Source organism: Agelaius tricolor, unplaced genomic scaffold (assembly GCF_023055355.1).
Source record: "Agelaius tricolor isolate 1412-34295 unplaced genomic scaffold, bAgeTri1.0.p SCAF_6, whole genome shotgun sequence".
Lineage (NCBI taxonomy): Eukaryota > Metazoa > Chordata > Aves > Passeriformes > Icteridae > Agelaius > Agelaius tricolor.
The window spans coordinates 2,873,502-2,889,049 of record NW_027269266.1 but is presented as its reverse complement, the minus strand read 5'-3'; the positions used below and the strand labels follow the sequence as shown (position 1 = coordinate 2,889,049).

Here is a 15,548-nt window from a genome sequence, read left to right as displayed (position 1 = left end):
ATTTCTGCCAGCCCAGCAGAATTGTTGAGTAAAAGCTGTCTTTTTGCTGTGCAGGTTTTGGACCCCAACATGGACCTTCGGACTGTCAAGCACTTCATCTGGAAGAGTGGCGGGGACCTGACGCTTCACTACCGCCAGAAATCGACGTGAGGGCAGCGCGGACCCAGAGCAGCCATCTCTGACTTGACCTTGCTGTGCTGGTTCCAAGAGTAGTTCTAGAGCAGCCCTGAACCCCTAAGGTAGAGGAGACTTCTAATGCCTCAGTATGGATGGGAAGTAAACATTTAATTGAAGTGACTAATAGACCTGTAATATAGAGGAAAAAAAAAATCTATATGACTTAAACTAAAGTCTGTCCTAGTCTCAGTCAATGAGATGGGAGGTCCCTGAGTGGTTTGTGTTGTGTGAGGTGTACAGAGAGTGGATGATAACCCAGTGCAGACTTTTGCTTCCTCCTTTTTGCTTTTGGTTTTTTTTCCAGAACATAATCCCCTCATCTGCTCGTGTTCGGTATCAAACAGGTTTGGCCGTATTAGTCACTCTTCACAATGTCATTAAGAACTGCACACGAGGTGTTTTTAGTACATTCCATTCATGAAGTTCCAGCAATGATTTCTCACAGGTTACTTAAACATTTCTACCACTAAAAGAAATTTGGAAAAAAAAAACACCAGAAAATAGGTATTGCATACTTGAATGAATGGGCCCATTTAATTGCAAACCAAGGGTTAACATGAGAATTGTTTTAATTGCTTTAGAGAGCTGTTGACATGCAAGATAAGAACACTAGAAAAATATCAGAGCAATGTGAGTCCAGTGATGCTGTGCATCATAATAGAGTGAACATGCTTTGCAGCAACTTAGAGCTTTTTTTTTCTAAATATATATAACTTCTTCCTGCACTGTGTCCTAGGTGTTCTAAAGACACACTAGTCTAATTTTTGGTAACTGTGCTCCAAAAGTATCTGACATTTTGTTAAAACTTCAAACCATTCTGATTATAACTTCATATGTTTAATGTTAAACTTAAAAAACTTCTTAGCAGATTTCATATTCATGAGATAAAAATATTGATTCTTCTTTTCTGAGGTTTTATATGCAATTGTTCTTTTGTTAGAGATTTATGCAGATCTTGTTTTCACTGCTATTTCTAAAAATCTGTGACTGTCATAGGCTCATGGTAATCTTTTATAGAAGTTTAACTTATTGGGGGGAGGGAGGGTAAGGGCCTTTCAGCTTTTTGTGAGGAAAATATGGGGATATCCCAGAAAACCATTTGTAGCCAGATTTGAGCAAATTACAAATCCTCATAGAGAAATGGTTTAAAAATTACTCTTGTCTGAAGCAGAAGCACAAGTGCCTTCAAGGGGCAGTATTTTATTGGAGTTTCTTCAGGAGACACATGCTCTAGCCCTTCCTGTATCTTGTGATCAAGATTTAGGTTGAGGCCTAAGGAAAGTCCCAATAAATTATATTACTGGGATTGTATTGGTCAGACAAAAAGCAAAGTATTTTTCCTCATGTTTTATTTGAAAAAATAGTCAAAATACAGTCAAAATAGTCATTCCCTTCTGCACTTTAAACCCAGCAAAACAAATTCATTGCTTAGACAAAACCATGGTTCAGAATCAAGCTAGCATGTCTTTTCCCATCTTTTGAGAATCAGGTTCAGTTTTCTATCCCCATTTCTGTGTATGCTTAGTTTGACACAATTGTGCTTTAACTGCACATTTTTAGTGCTGTTTGTGAATTAAATGGTTAAACAGAACTGTAACTTTTATTGGTAATCTGTCCTGACTTGTATTTATTACTAGCAAGGGTCTTTGTCTGTTCCAATAGGCACTGTTTGGGTTATGTTTTGTTTCCTGGTTGTCTTCCTGTCCTATTGTATACATTGGAGTTGCTCACAGTAATTTTTTGTTTGAAATCAGCCCAAGGTTGTAACTTTCCTTCTGTTTTTTTTCTTTCTAACCATCCCAAAACACAGTAACAGGAAAGATTAATGGAAGAGTCTGCAATGCCAGAAGGGTAAATGATGTTTCACAGTTGTATAGAATAAAAGGCTTTAGTTAAAATATTTTCTAGTTGTTTTGTGTACTAGATAAATTGTGTGATTTTGGAGCTTGAATTTAACAAAGAGCTTCAGAGTGCTTTGAAGCCTCAAGTAATGCAGTGTCTGAAGGAATGGCAATGCCTTAGCAGAATCCTGTGAAGATAATCTTAAAATGTGGTTGAATGTAAGAATTTTTGAGGTGAGCAGACCTTCAGATGTGAGCACTGAGTCCTGTTGGGGGGACAATGTCACATGGGCAGTGCTGCTTTTGTACCATGGAAGTATTTTGTGCTAACAAGTGACCTGTACCAGTTGCTGCTGAGCTGTCTGGGTGTGGAAAGGTTGGAAGAGGCACATGGGAAATCCAGCTGGGTTTCCTGGTGTTGAAAATGCCAGGACAGAATGCTCAGAGCTTTTGCTGTGGGAATTGTCAGCTGAGCTGCTCTCTCAGAGCACACAGTAATTCAGAGCCCAAATGTGCTCCCAGATTCCCAGCTCTGACTTACATGGTGTATAAAGTGAGAGAAGGGTTTTTTTGCTATTGTCTTTAAAATTCTGTTACCTTTTCTGCAGTTGTGCTGTCTGTAAGAGTCCTGAAGGCAGAAGGAGGAGAGTGTTAAGTTAATATGAGAGTCACTGCCCCTGGGAACATTGTGAGCAGAGAGTTTAAGAATGCCAGAATCATAGAGAAGGCTGCAGATTTGCAGAAATGAATTAATTTCCAAGTTCATAATGGGAAGGAGTTGTAAATCTGGTGTTTAGTAGTGCAGCCTGTCTCCCAGAAAAGCATTTAAATTTTGTATGACAGGTAATTTTTTATTCTCTTTAGATGGGGTGGGGCTGAGAACAGGAGAGCTTGGCTCAGAACTTGTAGCTGAAGTGTAAGTATCATTTTTAGGATGAGAGGAACTGCTTGAATGATTTACCAGTAACTTTAAGAAACACTGAAAAAATATTCAAAACAAGCTCTTGGCAGGAAGGTGGTGGACTCCCCTTCCCTGAAAGTGTTCTAGGTCAGGCTGGATGGGGCTCAGAGCATCCTGTCATAGTGGAAGGGTGTCCTGGCCATGGCAGGGGGTTGGAACTGGATGAGTTTATTACAGAATCATAAATGGTTTGGGTTGGAAGGGATCTTAGTGTAGTTCCACCTCTTGGTGTTGGGATTTATTAGTTGGATTGTCCATGTATTCCCCAGGAGAGGGGCAGCCAGGGACTGGCAGGGCAGTTACTGGTGTAGAGACATTACACCAAGGTATGATTTTTCCTTTCACAGAGTTCCTGCTTGATGCAAAATTTATGCCTAGAAATTTATTGAACATGACATTTAGAATCAATCATTAAGCACATGCTCTTACACTGTAGATGTGGTGCTGGCTCCTGAACAGAGCCAGGAAAAGTCACTTCCCAGCTGGATAACAGAGCTTTTGGGAGCACACACACTTAACAGGAAAGTGGTTGATTGAAAGAGCTCCCTGTACTACAGTGGAGGTTTTTCTGTCCAGAGTTGTGCAAACACCATGCAGAGGAGATGTGCTGACTAGAGCCTGGGTGGGACATGTCTGATCTCTCTCTGAGGATATTGTGACACTCTTCTAAATTGTCTTTTTTGGGGGACTCTGAATGCTGAATTACATATTAATTCCATATTACACATGTAATAATTACATGTTGTTGCTTAGAAATGTAACTTTGAGCAAACAGTTGAAATTTTGCTACAGCAGAAGCAATGCCAGTTGGTGTTTGCTTAAGGCAAAAGCCAAGAAGGAAGTTGTGTGGGCAGTGCCCAAGAAATGGAACACAGTCTAATCAATGCAATGAGTAACCTGTAGCTGCTTTCTCTTAAGAGCCTGCTCTTGTGTTAGTGCTTGGAGGTGAAGATCCTTGCCCAGTTTTGGGGGAAGATGGAGAATGCATGTGTGAATGTGTGTGGTGTGATCTGTGCTCAGCATTGCACAGATCCATTTTCCTGCAGCATTTCTGAGTTGCAGCTCAGAGAAGTTCAGCCAAGTGTGACTGAGCAGCCTCTGCACAGAGCCTAGAGCAGTCCAGCAGGAGCTTCAGTAGATTGTCAGGCCTGCTTTGAAAGTTTAAGAGGGAAAATTAAATCATCAATGCCTGAATTTGATGTTACAATAGTTCTACCAGTAGGTGCTTAACTTAAAGACAATAAACACATCCACATTCACTCATTCAAGTTCAGCCAGAATTAGTTCAGCATCCATATTGCTGTTAATAATGAGATTTGCATGTTTCTCTCTATTTCCTTATCATGATCTTGGGGGTTTACAATCATTCCTATACAGGGTTATGCTGTATGCAAAGTCCCCATGGATCAGGTCAGCCTCAGCTGGGGCAGGGCTGGGCCAGCTCTCTGTGGCCTTTGCTGAGCAGAGGTTTGAGCACGCAGGTGGGAGGAATCCTGGGGCTCAGAGGCTCCTCCTGGCTCAGCCCCATCAGCCATCCCTGGGTGCTGTGGCAGTGGCAGCAGCAGGGCTCAGGGGAGATGGGCTTTGTCTAATCCTCACTCTAATGCTTGAGCTGCTGGGAGCCTCTGTGGATTTAATGTCTGCCAGGCCTGTGTCCTCAGGCTCAACTGGTAATTCTAGGGAGCAGCTCAGGTCTGGCAGCTCATCCTGTTGTGTCTGGCCATACAAACCACCCTGCTGCTGTAACATCTGAGGTGACCTCCTTCTCCTCCTGCCTTTGTTGTGCCCTTCTCCTGATGCTGCCCAGATAATCCTTCTCTGTCTGCAGAAGAGCTGCTGCTGTCGGGTTTAGGGAGCTCTCAGAGTTTACAGAGTGGAAGAACGGTCACATCCAGCTCCTGCTTACCTGGAAACAGATCTCTGGGAGAGCAGCAGCCTGAGTGGCTGTTTGCTATTGGCTCTGAATCCAGCCACCCTCAGCTGCTTCTCCCATTCTTTTTAGGTTTTATTTTGAAACTAAAATTACAGTCACTTTTCTCACTTTGCACTCACAAACAGGAGTACTCTTCACTTGCTGGGCTGCAGCTGGGAGGGAGTATCCAAGAGGAAAGAAATTTGATGAGGAGGTCCAACTCTTCACCTCATTTAGCATTTGAATGATCAGGTTTCAGGTTTGGAGAACACAACATTCTCTGGCTCAAGGTTTAACTACTTGGTTTTCCAAACCCCTTCCCAGAGCCAGTTAACATGACACAGAGGCTGGACACAGACTGAAGGAAGTTTAACCCATTTATTATGGTGACATTTGAAATCTAGCATGAGTTTTGACATTCCCTGCTCTTAGATTTCTAAAAGGTGTCTATGGTACAGAGTCACTTAAATAAATTACCATGTCATGGCCATTTTTGAGAAAGATTAAGGACTAGAAACAGTCCTAAATAAACAACATGAATAGAACACCACCTAGGTGTCTTCAGGCATCAGGCTCCAAGATCAAACAAACCTAGGAATAATTTAAATTACATTTATTTTTAGTGTTTGGCTGTTCACCCTTGTAACAGCTGGGGGAACAAAATAGGAAATTTATTTTAGCAACGTAGGAAATAAAACTGGCCCACAATTAACAGACCCTTTAGCAGACTAGAATCCACTGTCAATTCTACTGCCTTTAGTTAAAACTCAATACATTCTTTAAAGCAACAGGTACTTTGACAATCCTGTTCAGAACTACTGTGTTTGCAGTATTTCAGACTAACAACAGATCAAGGACAGATTTTTTTGTCAGGGTGGACTCATCTGAAGCCCTCATGTGCTGTGACTTTGCCTGCACCCTTTGGCTGAAGCTGAGCTGTCACAAGCAAACCTGTGGGACCCTGAGTCCCCCCTGCAGCAGTACCAGTGTCACTTACTGACAGTGCAGAAACAGAGCAGGAGCCAGGGCAGGGCAAAGGAAGTCAGGCAATATTGTGCTAAGAAGTGTACTTTAGTTTATAGCCTAAACACACACCAGCCTTGTACCCCATTCTCTTCATTTACAAAGGGTTTTCACTGCACTAGGTCTATTATTGCCTATCAGCAGCTTTGAAATTCCATGATAAATCACTGCCCTGAGGATTATAAAACCATCCCTGTCTTCCATTGTTTTTGTCATACTTGCCTTTACATTCAGAAGTGATTTGGAGACAGATGCAAACAAAAAAAGGCTACAAAAACCAATTGCTGGTGCTGCACAACAGCCCTGTTTTAAACTTAAAATACTTTGTATAAAAATAGTAATGAGTAAATAGGAAAGCACAAAGGAAAGCTACTTCTTGGTCACTACACGAGCCAAGACATTCAATCTTCACCAAAAAGATTCATCACCCCTACTTTAAAACCATCTTCAATTTATTCCAAGTAACCTCCATTATTCCCTCACTGTTTATTTAACTGCAAGGCCCCCACCTGGTCCGCTCAAGAGCAGAAGAGAATGACAGGACCCACCACCATGGCTTTGTCCCATTTGAGGCTGCAGTTTCAAACCCCATTGTATTTCTTTCCTGCCCAAGTAGGGATAAAGAAGGTACACGAAGGACTGTTGCAGAGAAGGGAATTAAACCAGGAAAAAGAAGAGTCTAGTAAGAGTACTAGAGCAGTAAGTAAAAGTATCTTAGTGTAACAAATGCCTTGCAAATCACAAAAACAGTCTAACCAAGATGTACCATTAGAAAAGCTTTCTAACAATTCAAAACTATAAATATTTTTTTTAATGCCATCAAGCATACTGATAAAAATCATCACTAAGTGTCACTCTTCAGGCACAGTGCCTTTGTAAATACATTCAGGAGCACTTTTAGGCAAATGTGAATTCCTGAACTTGACATTCTGCCAGTGTCCAACTTGTTTCTGCATCAATTTCTCTATTGATTGGGTGATTTTGGACAGCATTCAAATTCTGAACATAGATCAATCCATTAAACAGTGATTGGAAAAGACAACAGGCTATGTACTTCATGTGATTTCTTTTCTAGTATTGTCTACACTAACAAAATAGAGTAACTGTAATTCTTTCAAGATCAGAAAAATATTCAGCAGTCTGTAAACAGCAGCAGGGTCCATTTCACTCAGGATCTTGTGCAGCTGCTTCTCCTTTCTGCTCACTTGCTGCTTCATGCTCTGGTGTCTCTGGAGCAGTGGGTAACGAGCTCTCCATGCTGTTCACAAGCACCTTGGGCTCCTGGTTATCAGCATCAGTTCCTAGTGTTGTTTTTGAAGAAATGTCATGAGGAAGATCAAGAGAAGGTAAAGATGGAATTGAAGGCAGGAGGTTATCCAGGGTGGGCTGTTTGCCTGATCCTTCAGGATATAGGGTTAAACCTTCAGGGTCCAAAGCTGAGGTGTTTTCTGGGAAATTGAGAGAGTTGGTAAAAAACCAAAACATAGCAGGCTAACAGACAGTGCCTCAGCATTTTCATTTTAAAGAAATGCTATAAGCTTAGGAAAAGCACATTCAATTTTTCCATTTCTAAAGCTAATTTCTGCTACTTTTTCCATCCCATTTTTGCTGATTTTTATTAAAATCTGCCTGTTTCCAAAACCTGTGATGATGTTAAGTGAGCATGAGTTGGTGCCATTCCAGAAACAAGACCCAAAGGAAATCTTGACTGCACTTACCAAAATAAGCAGAGGCTTCACTCTTTGGCATGAATGTTTCAGAGCCTACAGAAGCCCCTGCTGCTGGCATGTTGAAGGGGGAAGATGAGGACAGGTTTGACACTTCTGTTAAGCTTGTGAACTCAGAAACTGAAATTCCAGACATATCTAGAAATCCTGAAGGAGAAAGCAAGTATTAGTTAGATGCAACACAAAATTCTAGATTCAAAGGACATGTTCAATCCAGACTGAAGTCAGTGAAGTCTCCTTCTTACTAAAGGCAAATAAATTTAACTTACCTGGTACCCAAATTCTACAGCTTTGAAATACAAGGAAGTCAAAAACCTCAAGGAAAACCACCACCAGTGCTCAGAGTTCTGAATTTCAATCTCTAGCTTGTTTAAGACCATATTAATTTATTTAGATGTGCTTTAAAGAATTGGTGAAAAAAGCACCCAAGAAAACATACCTGGATCCATAACTCTCTGGAGAGGGGGAGGAGGAGAAAGGGAGCTTTCTGGTGAGTAACCACTCATTTCCTGCTCTGTGGAATGATCCAAGTTCATAACTGCTTCAGAGCTGTCATTCTGAGAGGTAGGTGCCAACAATGGAGTCTGGAGTAAGACAGCAAGAAGTAAAAACATTGTTTTATGTCAAAAGCTTCACTTGTAGCTAAACCTGCAATGAAAGCATCCTGCCTGTCTCCACATGCACCAGTTCAGTGAGAAGCTGTGATGCTGAAACTGAAAGACAAACACCACTCAGGACATGTTCCAGCTCAGCCTTTTACAGCCAGTCTGTTCTCAGAACTTGCTTCCTGGAGGTGTATCTTTCTCCTAGTGAAGTAGGTGTGTTAACATGATCCCCATTGACTGGCACAGCTGTAGGATGCAAGACTTGAAAATAGGGAGAGAATATCTGGCAAGAATTTATAGCAGCTGCCACTGGTGATCTGGCACCTGCTCAGCAGCATCAGCTCTCCCCTTCCCTTCACCCAACTGCATTTCATTCAACAAAACTGAATGCTGTACTCAAACATTCTGTATTACCACTGTGCCAAATAGCAGAAAATTCTGAAATTCCAGAGAATGTGGCAGAGATTGGAATTTATTTTTTTCCTACCTCTGTGTAACCATTAGTGGATGGCAGAGGAGTTCCAGTTTCTGGTGAGGGTGAAGGTGATTTGCTTTCTGGCTTTTTCTTTGATGTTATGGACTGTGTTGGAATTCTGTGCAAATAGCCATATCCAATACCACATCCTAAACTGTACAAGAGAAAAAAATCAAGACACAAAAAGGTGCTCTTAACAAAGATAATATTTTAAATTTTGACTTTTTTAAACAAGAATAGTTTATGTCTTTTATCTATAGCAGGAAACACCTACCTGCAGGAATTTCCACTTAAAGAGTACTCAAGGAATGCTCTGCAATCAACTTTGAGACATGCACAGCTTAGCTATCAGTGAACTATTTTATATCTTTACGAAATATTTAATCTGACCTGATGTGGGTTTTGTTCTTGCTTTAGCTGAATGTTTTGACTATAAGAAAGCTAGATAATGAGTCTGCTAAAGGGGAACTCAAAACAGGAGTTCTGCCATTTGATTCAGCTTGGGCAGGATTAGATCCTGAATGTGCCCAATTCCTAGCTCTAAGCTGTTTTTTTATTTTTAATGTAAAGGTTAACAGTTTTGGGTGACAAGTGTGAGGAAACAAGGCTTAACATGGAAACACCAATAACTGGTAGCAGTAATACTCCTAACAGGAGCTCATTTACAGCAAGTGTCAAACCTGTCATCAAGAGAGATCAGTACCTTCCTTCTCCACCCCAAGCTCCATTGGGAGTCACAACTACCTCTCGGATGGAATCTGCCTCAGTGTTGTAAACCATCAGCTTCAGAGGCTTCCCCTCGTGGGATTCAATCAGGGAAAAGAAATCTTCTGACTAGGAAAAAAAAAAGATAAAAAATAGTAGTTAATAAACCCATATGTGCAAGTCAACATTTTACATAGTTATTTACTTAATATGAGATATTAAACACCCAGAGATAGAAAAATCACCAATGTAGTTTGATCTTAAGTGGCATATTCTTTTTATTGTCAGACTAAGAAGAAAGATGATGTTTATGTTTTTGACAGAAGGTAAGATTGTTAAGGTAAACATTAACCTTCCAAAATCCCTCATTGCCACCCCCATGTGTTTGATGAGATTTTATACAAAACAAGAAACAGTTGGCAGGCACAAAGACAACACTGCCTGCACCCTACCTCCTGCAGAATCTGATCAGATCCAACAACGTAGTCAGTGTAAGGCTGGAGACCAGCCAGAGCCGCGGGAGACGAAGGCTCCACGTCCTGTGGAAGAGTGACACAAGTCATCTGCACCCCCAGCAGGGTTAACCAGCAAGGTCAAAAAGAACTAACTCCCAGAGCAAGGAGGGAAAGAACTATTTGTTAATGGGATAAAAAAGAAGTTCTCAGATAGTCTACATCTACCTGTGACATCCTGTAAAACATGCTGAGTAAGAATGATGTAGAACATGATGAGTAAGAAAATCTTACCCATTTAAAATTACATCCTCTGAGGCTGCTGAGAAATTGCATTTACTTAACCAACCAGAAACATATGTGTTCTTTCCTATTCAGTTCTACTCTTTCAGCTCTTCCTCTTTAATTTTAAAATAAATTTGTGGTGCCTTTTGTAACACTAAAATTACTTCAGTGAAGTTTAGCCAACACAGAGACACCAATCAGGCCAGAATCTTTTTACTTTTGCCACTGATTCTTCAACATAAAAAGGCAAAATCGCTCCCCACCTATACTGTTTGGTCAGCTTGGGATGGAGTTCTTTTTGTCACTGGGAGCCCTGACAGCCACCCACTCCTTGTCCCTACTCAAACAGCTCAGACAAACCTTCAGGACAGTGTTCCCTTCCTCTGTGTGGCTGCACCACTGTACATTACTGCTAAACATTACCCAGTAAAACAAGGTTACACAGGCAATGAGGAGCCAGCCAAGCACTGCTGCTCACCAGAACGTGCCAGACGTGCTCATTGGCTCCCTGGAAGCTGCAGAACCTCACGCTGGCCCCAAGGAGGCCTTGTCCTCCCCACATGTTACTGGGGATCACCTCCACCTCACGGATTTTCATTGTTTTGATGTTGTACACCTCCAGCTTCACTGCTTTCTCAGCATTTGCCTTCAGCAGGTCTTTCAACATATTGTTCTCCTTGTTCTGTAAAGCAGATGCAGGATTAACATTATTTCCAGTTGCACCTGTAACATCTGTGGCAGAATTTGAATATAAAGAAGCAAAACTATCAAAGTTTAGGCTCTGTGGTTCACAAACAATCCCAGCAATTTCCAGTTCAATTTTCTTTTACTAGAAGGCAGTCAGTACTGTCAACACACATCCCTTTACATAAGTACTTCCTGGTATTCCATTTCATTCCTGTCCTTCACAACTGCTAGTAAATAATACCAGCAGTATCAGATGCCAGCTGCAGTCTAACAATGAGCAGCAACATTTCACTTCATGTCTCTGAGCCCCATCCTCTTCAACAGCCCTTCAAAGTCACTGCACACTGACTGAGAAAGAATAGCTTCATTTCTGTCATGTTAGAAGATGAAATGAACTTCCCCCAAAATCTGCCCTGATAATGATCACTTCCAAAAAAGACATCTCCTCTCATAAAACCAAGACAAACTTAATGAATTCAGCTTGAATGTGGTTATGGTGGAGCATACAAGGCACAGCCCTGACAAAACCCCAACCAAAACCCAAAAAAACCCATCAAACCAAAACTCAACTCTTCTCTCATAACACACAGGAACTGTGTCTTGGTCTCAGAAGTATAAGTAGAAATACTGATTCTTTTCCATGTTTTATCAAATGTTGAAACAAGTTTGTTTAAACAAATGTTGAGCTCTGACTATTGACTCACCAGTTCAGTATTCACCTTGTGGTAGAAAATATGTACAAATGAGCAATAACAAAAACATTGTGTTAACCTGCTAAGAAGTTAAGCTAAGTAAAGGCATAAACAAAACCTTTCCTTCAAACTTGGGGCTAGCCAAAGAGACTTTGAATAACTGCAAGTTTTACTTTACTTTTAATGTCCAATGTGAAAAGTTTCTCTGCTTGTGACAGTTTTGGTTTTTACCTTTCATCATCACTACAGTGCCCACAGTTCATGTAGGGTGGAAAACAAAATCATCTGAGACTTACAAGCCTCGTGTGTCCTATGGCAATGATGAAATCAAAGAAAGGTTCCAGTCCTCCTTGTTGGGCTGGGGAGTTCTCCTGAACCTGCAGAACACAGATTTTATTGTTATTCCACACTGACCTCCAGTTACATAAGGGAAAGTGTTAATCTTTACACTTGATTCAATATTTACTTTTGAGCTGAGCCAGAGATAAGGCACCAAATGAGCACCCTCAAGCAGCAGCCCATAATTAGGCTCTTACTTTTATATAACTATGAACAGATACCCAAATCAAGCTGTAAAAAGTAGGTTTTGAATCCCATATAAGACATAAATATTGTAATTCAGAATTCACAACCTGGAATTATTAAATACTGAATACTTTGCAGAAAGGTTTGGTTTTCAACGTGCTGCTGCAGGATTTCCTCCTGTGGTTCTAACAACCTGAGCACTGTGAGAGTCCCCACTTGCTTCAGAGCCATTTTTCCATGAACACAAGTGACAGCTGGGTTCCCACATTTCCAGCCCACTGGAACAGGAATATTTACACAAGCACACACCTGCCCACAAGTTCTGGTCAAGAAAACTGCCACCACTTACAAAAGATTAAGAGTTGGGACATCTCAGTTTCATTAGACCCAAAGCTGTCATAGAAAAGATGCCATCACTAGAGAGAGCACTCATAAAACACATTCATACCAGGAAAAACCCTTCCAAAAGTCTGCAATTACATTAAATCCACCCACCTCAAGGTGCACTGACAAAGCAAGATGGTGTTAAGGAATCACTGCAAACCTACTGACAGTTTGCTCTGGACTTCACTTTTTGTCACCTCTTTTGTTACCTTTTTGTTAAACAGCCCTTAACCTGAGATGTGTTTGACTCCTGAGAGCCACCTCACAATTTAAGCACAAAATTAAAACCCAGGCATCACCTAAACTGGGAAGTTCATTGCTAGGAAAGTTACATCTTATATTTGGTCTGGTGTTACCAAAATGCTATATATATATATGTATTTACTTTTTTTTTAATAGATAAAGTTGTATTGGTATTGGAGCTTTTGCTGGCAGAATTGTCTATAAAAGTTATAAAAACAAATTTAACTGCATAGTTATTTCAGTTAAAGCTTCTAAAGCAAAAATAAGAATAAAAATCATGCTTTATTTTTAAACAGTCAACACTGAGCACTGTAACCACAGCTGAAGTCGAAGTATTAACTTTTATCACAGCCCTGAACAGCATCAAAAGCAAGCAGGCAGCGTTATACTGATGCTGAGAAACACAGAATGCACATGAAGTGGAAACAGCACGTGGCAGCAACACTCCCATTCTTATTCCAGGAAGGGAAAATACCCACTAAAAGAGACGATAACTCAAGCAAACAGCGGTTATCTGCCCATCCTTAAACTTCCAGATATGCATTTACACCTCTGTACGGGCACACAATCTGCTAAAGAGAGGAGTTACATCAAACTTGCATCCGGGAGAGGCAGCCCCCACCGCTGGAGGGGGAATTGACCCCCTAACGTGATGTTGTGGGGATCCACAGAGAAGGGAGCAGGAAAGGAGGGAAGAAGGGGAATAGGGAGAGAGAGGAACAGGGAGAGAAGGAGAAGAGCAGAGAGACAGAGACCAGGGAGAGATAGAGGGGAGCCAGGAGAAAAGGAGGGGAACAGGCAGGGAAGAAGCGCTGCTCTGCTCTCGAACTATTTCAGGTTCCCCGAGGAGAGCCCCACAGGCTCCCCCGGGCTGCTCGGCACCCAAGTCCCGCCGGGTCGCGGCCCCGAGCTCGCTGCAGCCCCCGCAGGTACCGGGAGCGGCGCGGCCGCCCCGCCCCGCCCCTGCCGCCGTGGCAGCTCCGGGACGGAGCCAACAGCCGGCAGCCGGGGCGGCCCGGCCAGCACGGGCGGGGACCGGCGGCGCGACCCCGCCGGAGCCGCCCCAGCGCCCGCCGCCCCTCGCGGCCCTCCCAACCTCCCTCCGTCTCCCCGCGGCCGCCTCACCCCGTGCACGTGGAATCCCTCGGCGCCGCCGCCGGGGCCCTCGGAGCTGGAGCCCAGCCCCATGGCGGCCGCCCCGGCAGCGCTCCGCCGGACCCGAGCGGAGCCGGCCCTCAGGCGGCCGCGGCCCCCGGCAGCGCCCTCACGCCGCCCCCGCAGGCCCGAGGAGCAGAGCGCCGAACACAGCGCCGGGACACGGCAGAGCGATGCGGGAACGCGGCTCGACTCCGCGCCCTGGCGCGTGACCGGCAGGGAACGCCCCCTAGCGACGGGAGCGGGGCGGGAGAAGCGAGGCGTTGCTGCGGGGGGTGGAGAAGGGGCGTGGCAAATGATGGAGGCGTGGCCTATGATGGGGCGGGGCCAGGCCTGAGGGGCGAGGCCAGCGCTGGAGTCCCAGAATCACAAAATCGCTGAATTATGGAATATTTTAGTTTGGGAAAAATCTCTGAAGTCACTGAATCCAACCTATCAACGAACACCACCGTGGGGACAGCCCATGGCACTTCAATGTTCCCTCAAGCATCTCCAGGCACGGTGGCTCCACCACCTCCCTGGGCAGCCCCTTCCCAATGTCTCATTGACCCTCTCTGTGAGGAAATTCCTCCTGTGAAAAATGCGTATTTTATGATTGGCTTTTTGCAAATATTAAAATTAATATTATATGTGTTGTGTTAGAAAGTAATGCTGTATTAATTCTCTTATGTAAGTGTGTTAAATATAGTTTTAAGTTATTTAAAAAAAGTTAAAATAGAAACTATGCTACGTAGGATACTTTTTTTAAAGAAGAGACTCGCAAGTGAGATAGCAGCCACAGGACACCTGAATCTTTCAGAGAAAGAGAATTTATTGCCCCATTATCAGAAGAAACCAACTTCTTCCCACCTCAAAGACGCTGTTAGGATTCAGAGGAAGAAGCTGACACTGACCAGACAGAATCCTGTGTTTGAATGGAATTTATGCATCATGTATGAGGTGTATGAATATGCAACAGGTTATTGCTTTTAAGGGTTAATTCTTTGTTAACGTGGGTCCTTTTTCGGGCTCGTGCTGCCCGGAAAAGGTACCCAGACATCTGAAACTCTTTGTTTTTATTGTCTTTTTATTGTCTCATATTGTCCTAATTCAAATTATTATTACTCTAATTGTATTACTATTTTTATAACCATTTTATTACCATTAAACTTTTAAAATTGTAAAAAAACAAGTGATTGGCATTTTTCACACACCTGATGTCCAACCTAAACCTCCCCTGGCACAGCTTAAAACTGTGAAAAAATCCCCAAACTCACCCACTACTGTTCTCATTCTAACAGCCTTTAAAAATCATCCCCGTTAGTATAATCCAAAAAGATGTTATTGCTAATTTTTTACCAATATTGTGTTTCTGTTCCTCTCTGTTGGCAGAGAATTGTGCTCAAGAACAGTGTTTCTACCAGCTGAGATAACTTTTAGCATTAATTGATACTATTAAATCAATAGTCCAATGTTGCTGTTTTACAAGTGGTAGTCTGTGGTATTTTTAAGTGGGTAGGTATTTCTATTTAAGAGGGTTTTTTCTATTTAAGAGGTATTTGCACCTCCCTGACATTTCATGTCTACCCCACTCTGTTCTACTTAGGATGGATCCTTCTGATTCTGCCTTTAACTCATGAATGGAAAAGTTCTGAAAATTTTCAAAGTAGCAGAACTAATTGGAAGTGTTCTTATATTAATCTCCTTAAAATGTTTCTTA

The 15,548-nt window shown here is 42.4% G+C and overlaps 2 protein-coding genes across 2 annotated transcripts in view; one reads left to right on the top strand and one right to left on the bottom strand.

The window, feature by feature from the left end:
• WDR48 (WD repeat domain 48) overlaps positions 1–7,363 on the top strand; it is a 32,091-nt gene extending 24,728 nt beyond the window's left edge. The window contains exon 19 of the mRNA XM_071428521.1: positions 55–7,363. Within this exon, the coding sequence (XP_071284622.1) occupies positions 55–150 (96 nt within the window). The 3' untranslated portion in view covers positions 151–7,363. The remainder of the gene's footprint in view (positions 1–54) is intronic.
• On the bottom strand, positions 5,251–14,058 carry GORASP1 (golgi reassembly stacking protein 1). Its single transcript, XM_071428522.1, has 9 exons — positions 13,820–14,058; positions 11,839–11,919; positions 10,642–10,845; positions 9,879–9,965; positions 9,425–9,555; positions 8,734–8,875; positions 8,081–8,225; positions 7,633–7,788; positions 5,251–7,362 (listed from the first exon to the last, which is right to left on the bottom strand). The coding sequence occupies exons 1-9, from the start codon at positions 13,880–13,882 to the stop codon at positions 7,079–7,081; spliced, it is 1,293 nt and encodes a 430-aa protein (XP_071284623.1). The 5' UTR covers positions 13,883–14,058; the 3' UTR covers positions 5,251–7,078.
• Between the last annotated feature and the right edge of the window lie 1,490 nt (positions 14,059–15,548).

What these genes read in the sequence shown, in the direction of transcription:
- GORASP1 (XM_071428522.1), bottom strand. Translation starts at nt 13,882, where the DNA reads ATGGGGCTGGGCTCCAGCTCCGAGGGCCCCGGCGGCGGCGCCGAGGGA. An exon ending in AGCACGTCTGGCACGTTCTG is followed by an intron (nt 9,966 to 10,641) that starts GTGAGCAGCAGT and finishes ACTCTTCCACAG; the next exon opens with GACGTGGAGCCTTCGTCTCC. An exon ending in CCACTAATGGTTACACAGAG is followed by an intron (nt 8,226 to 8,733) that starts GTAGGAAAAAAA and finishes GTCTTACTCCAG; the next exon opens with ACTCCATTGTTGGCACCTAC.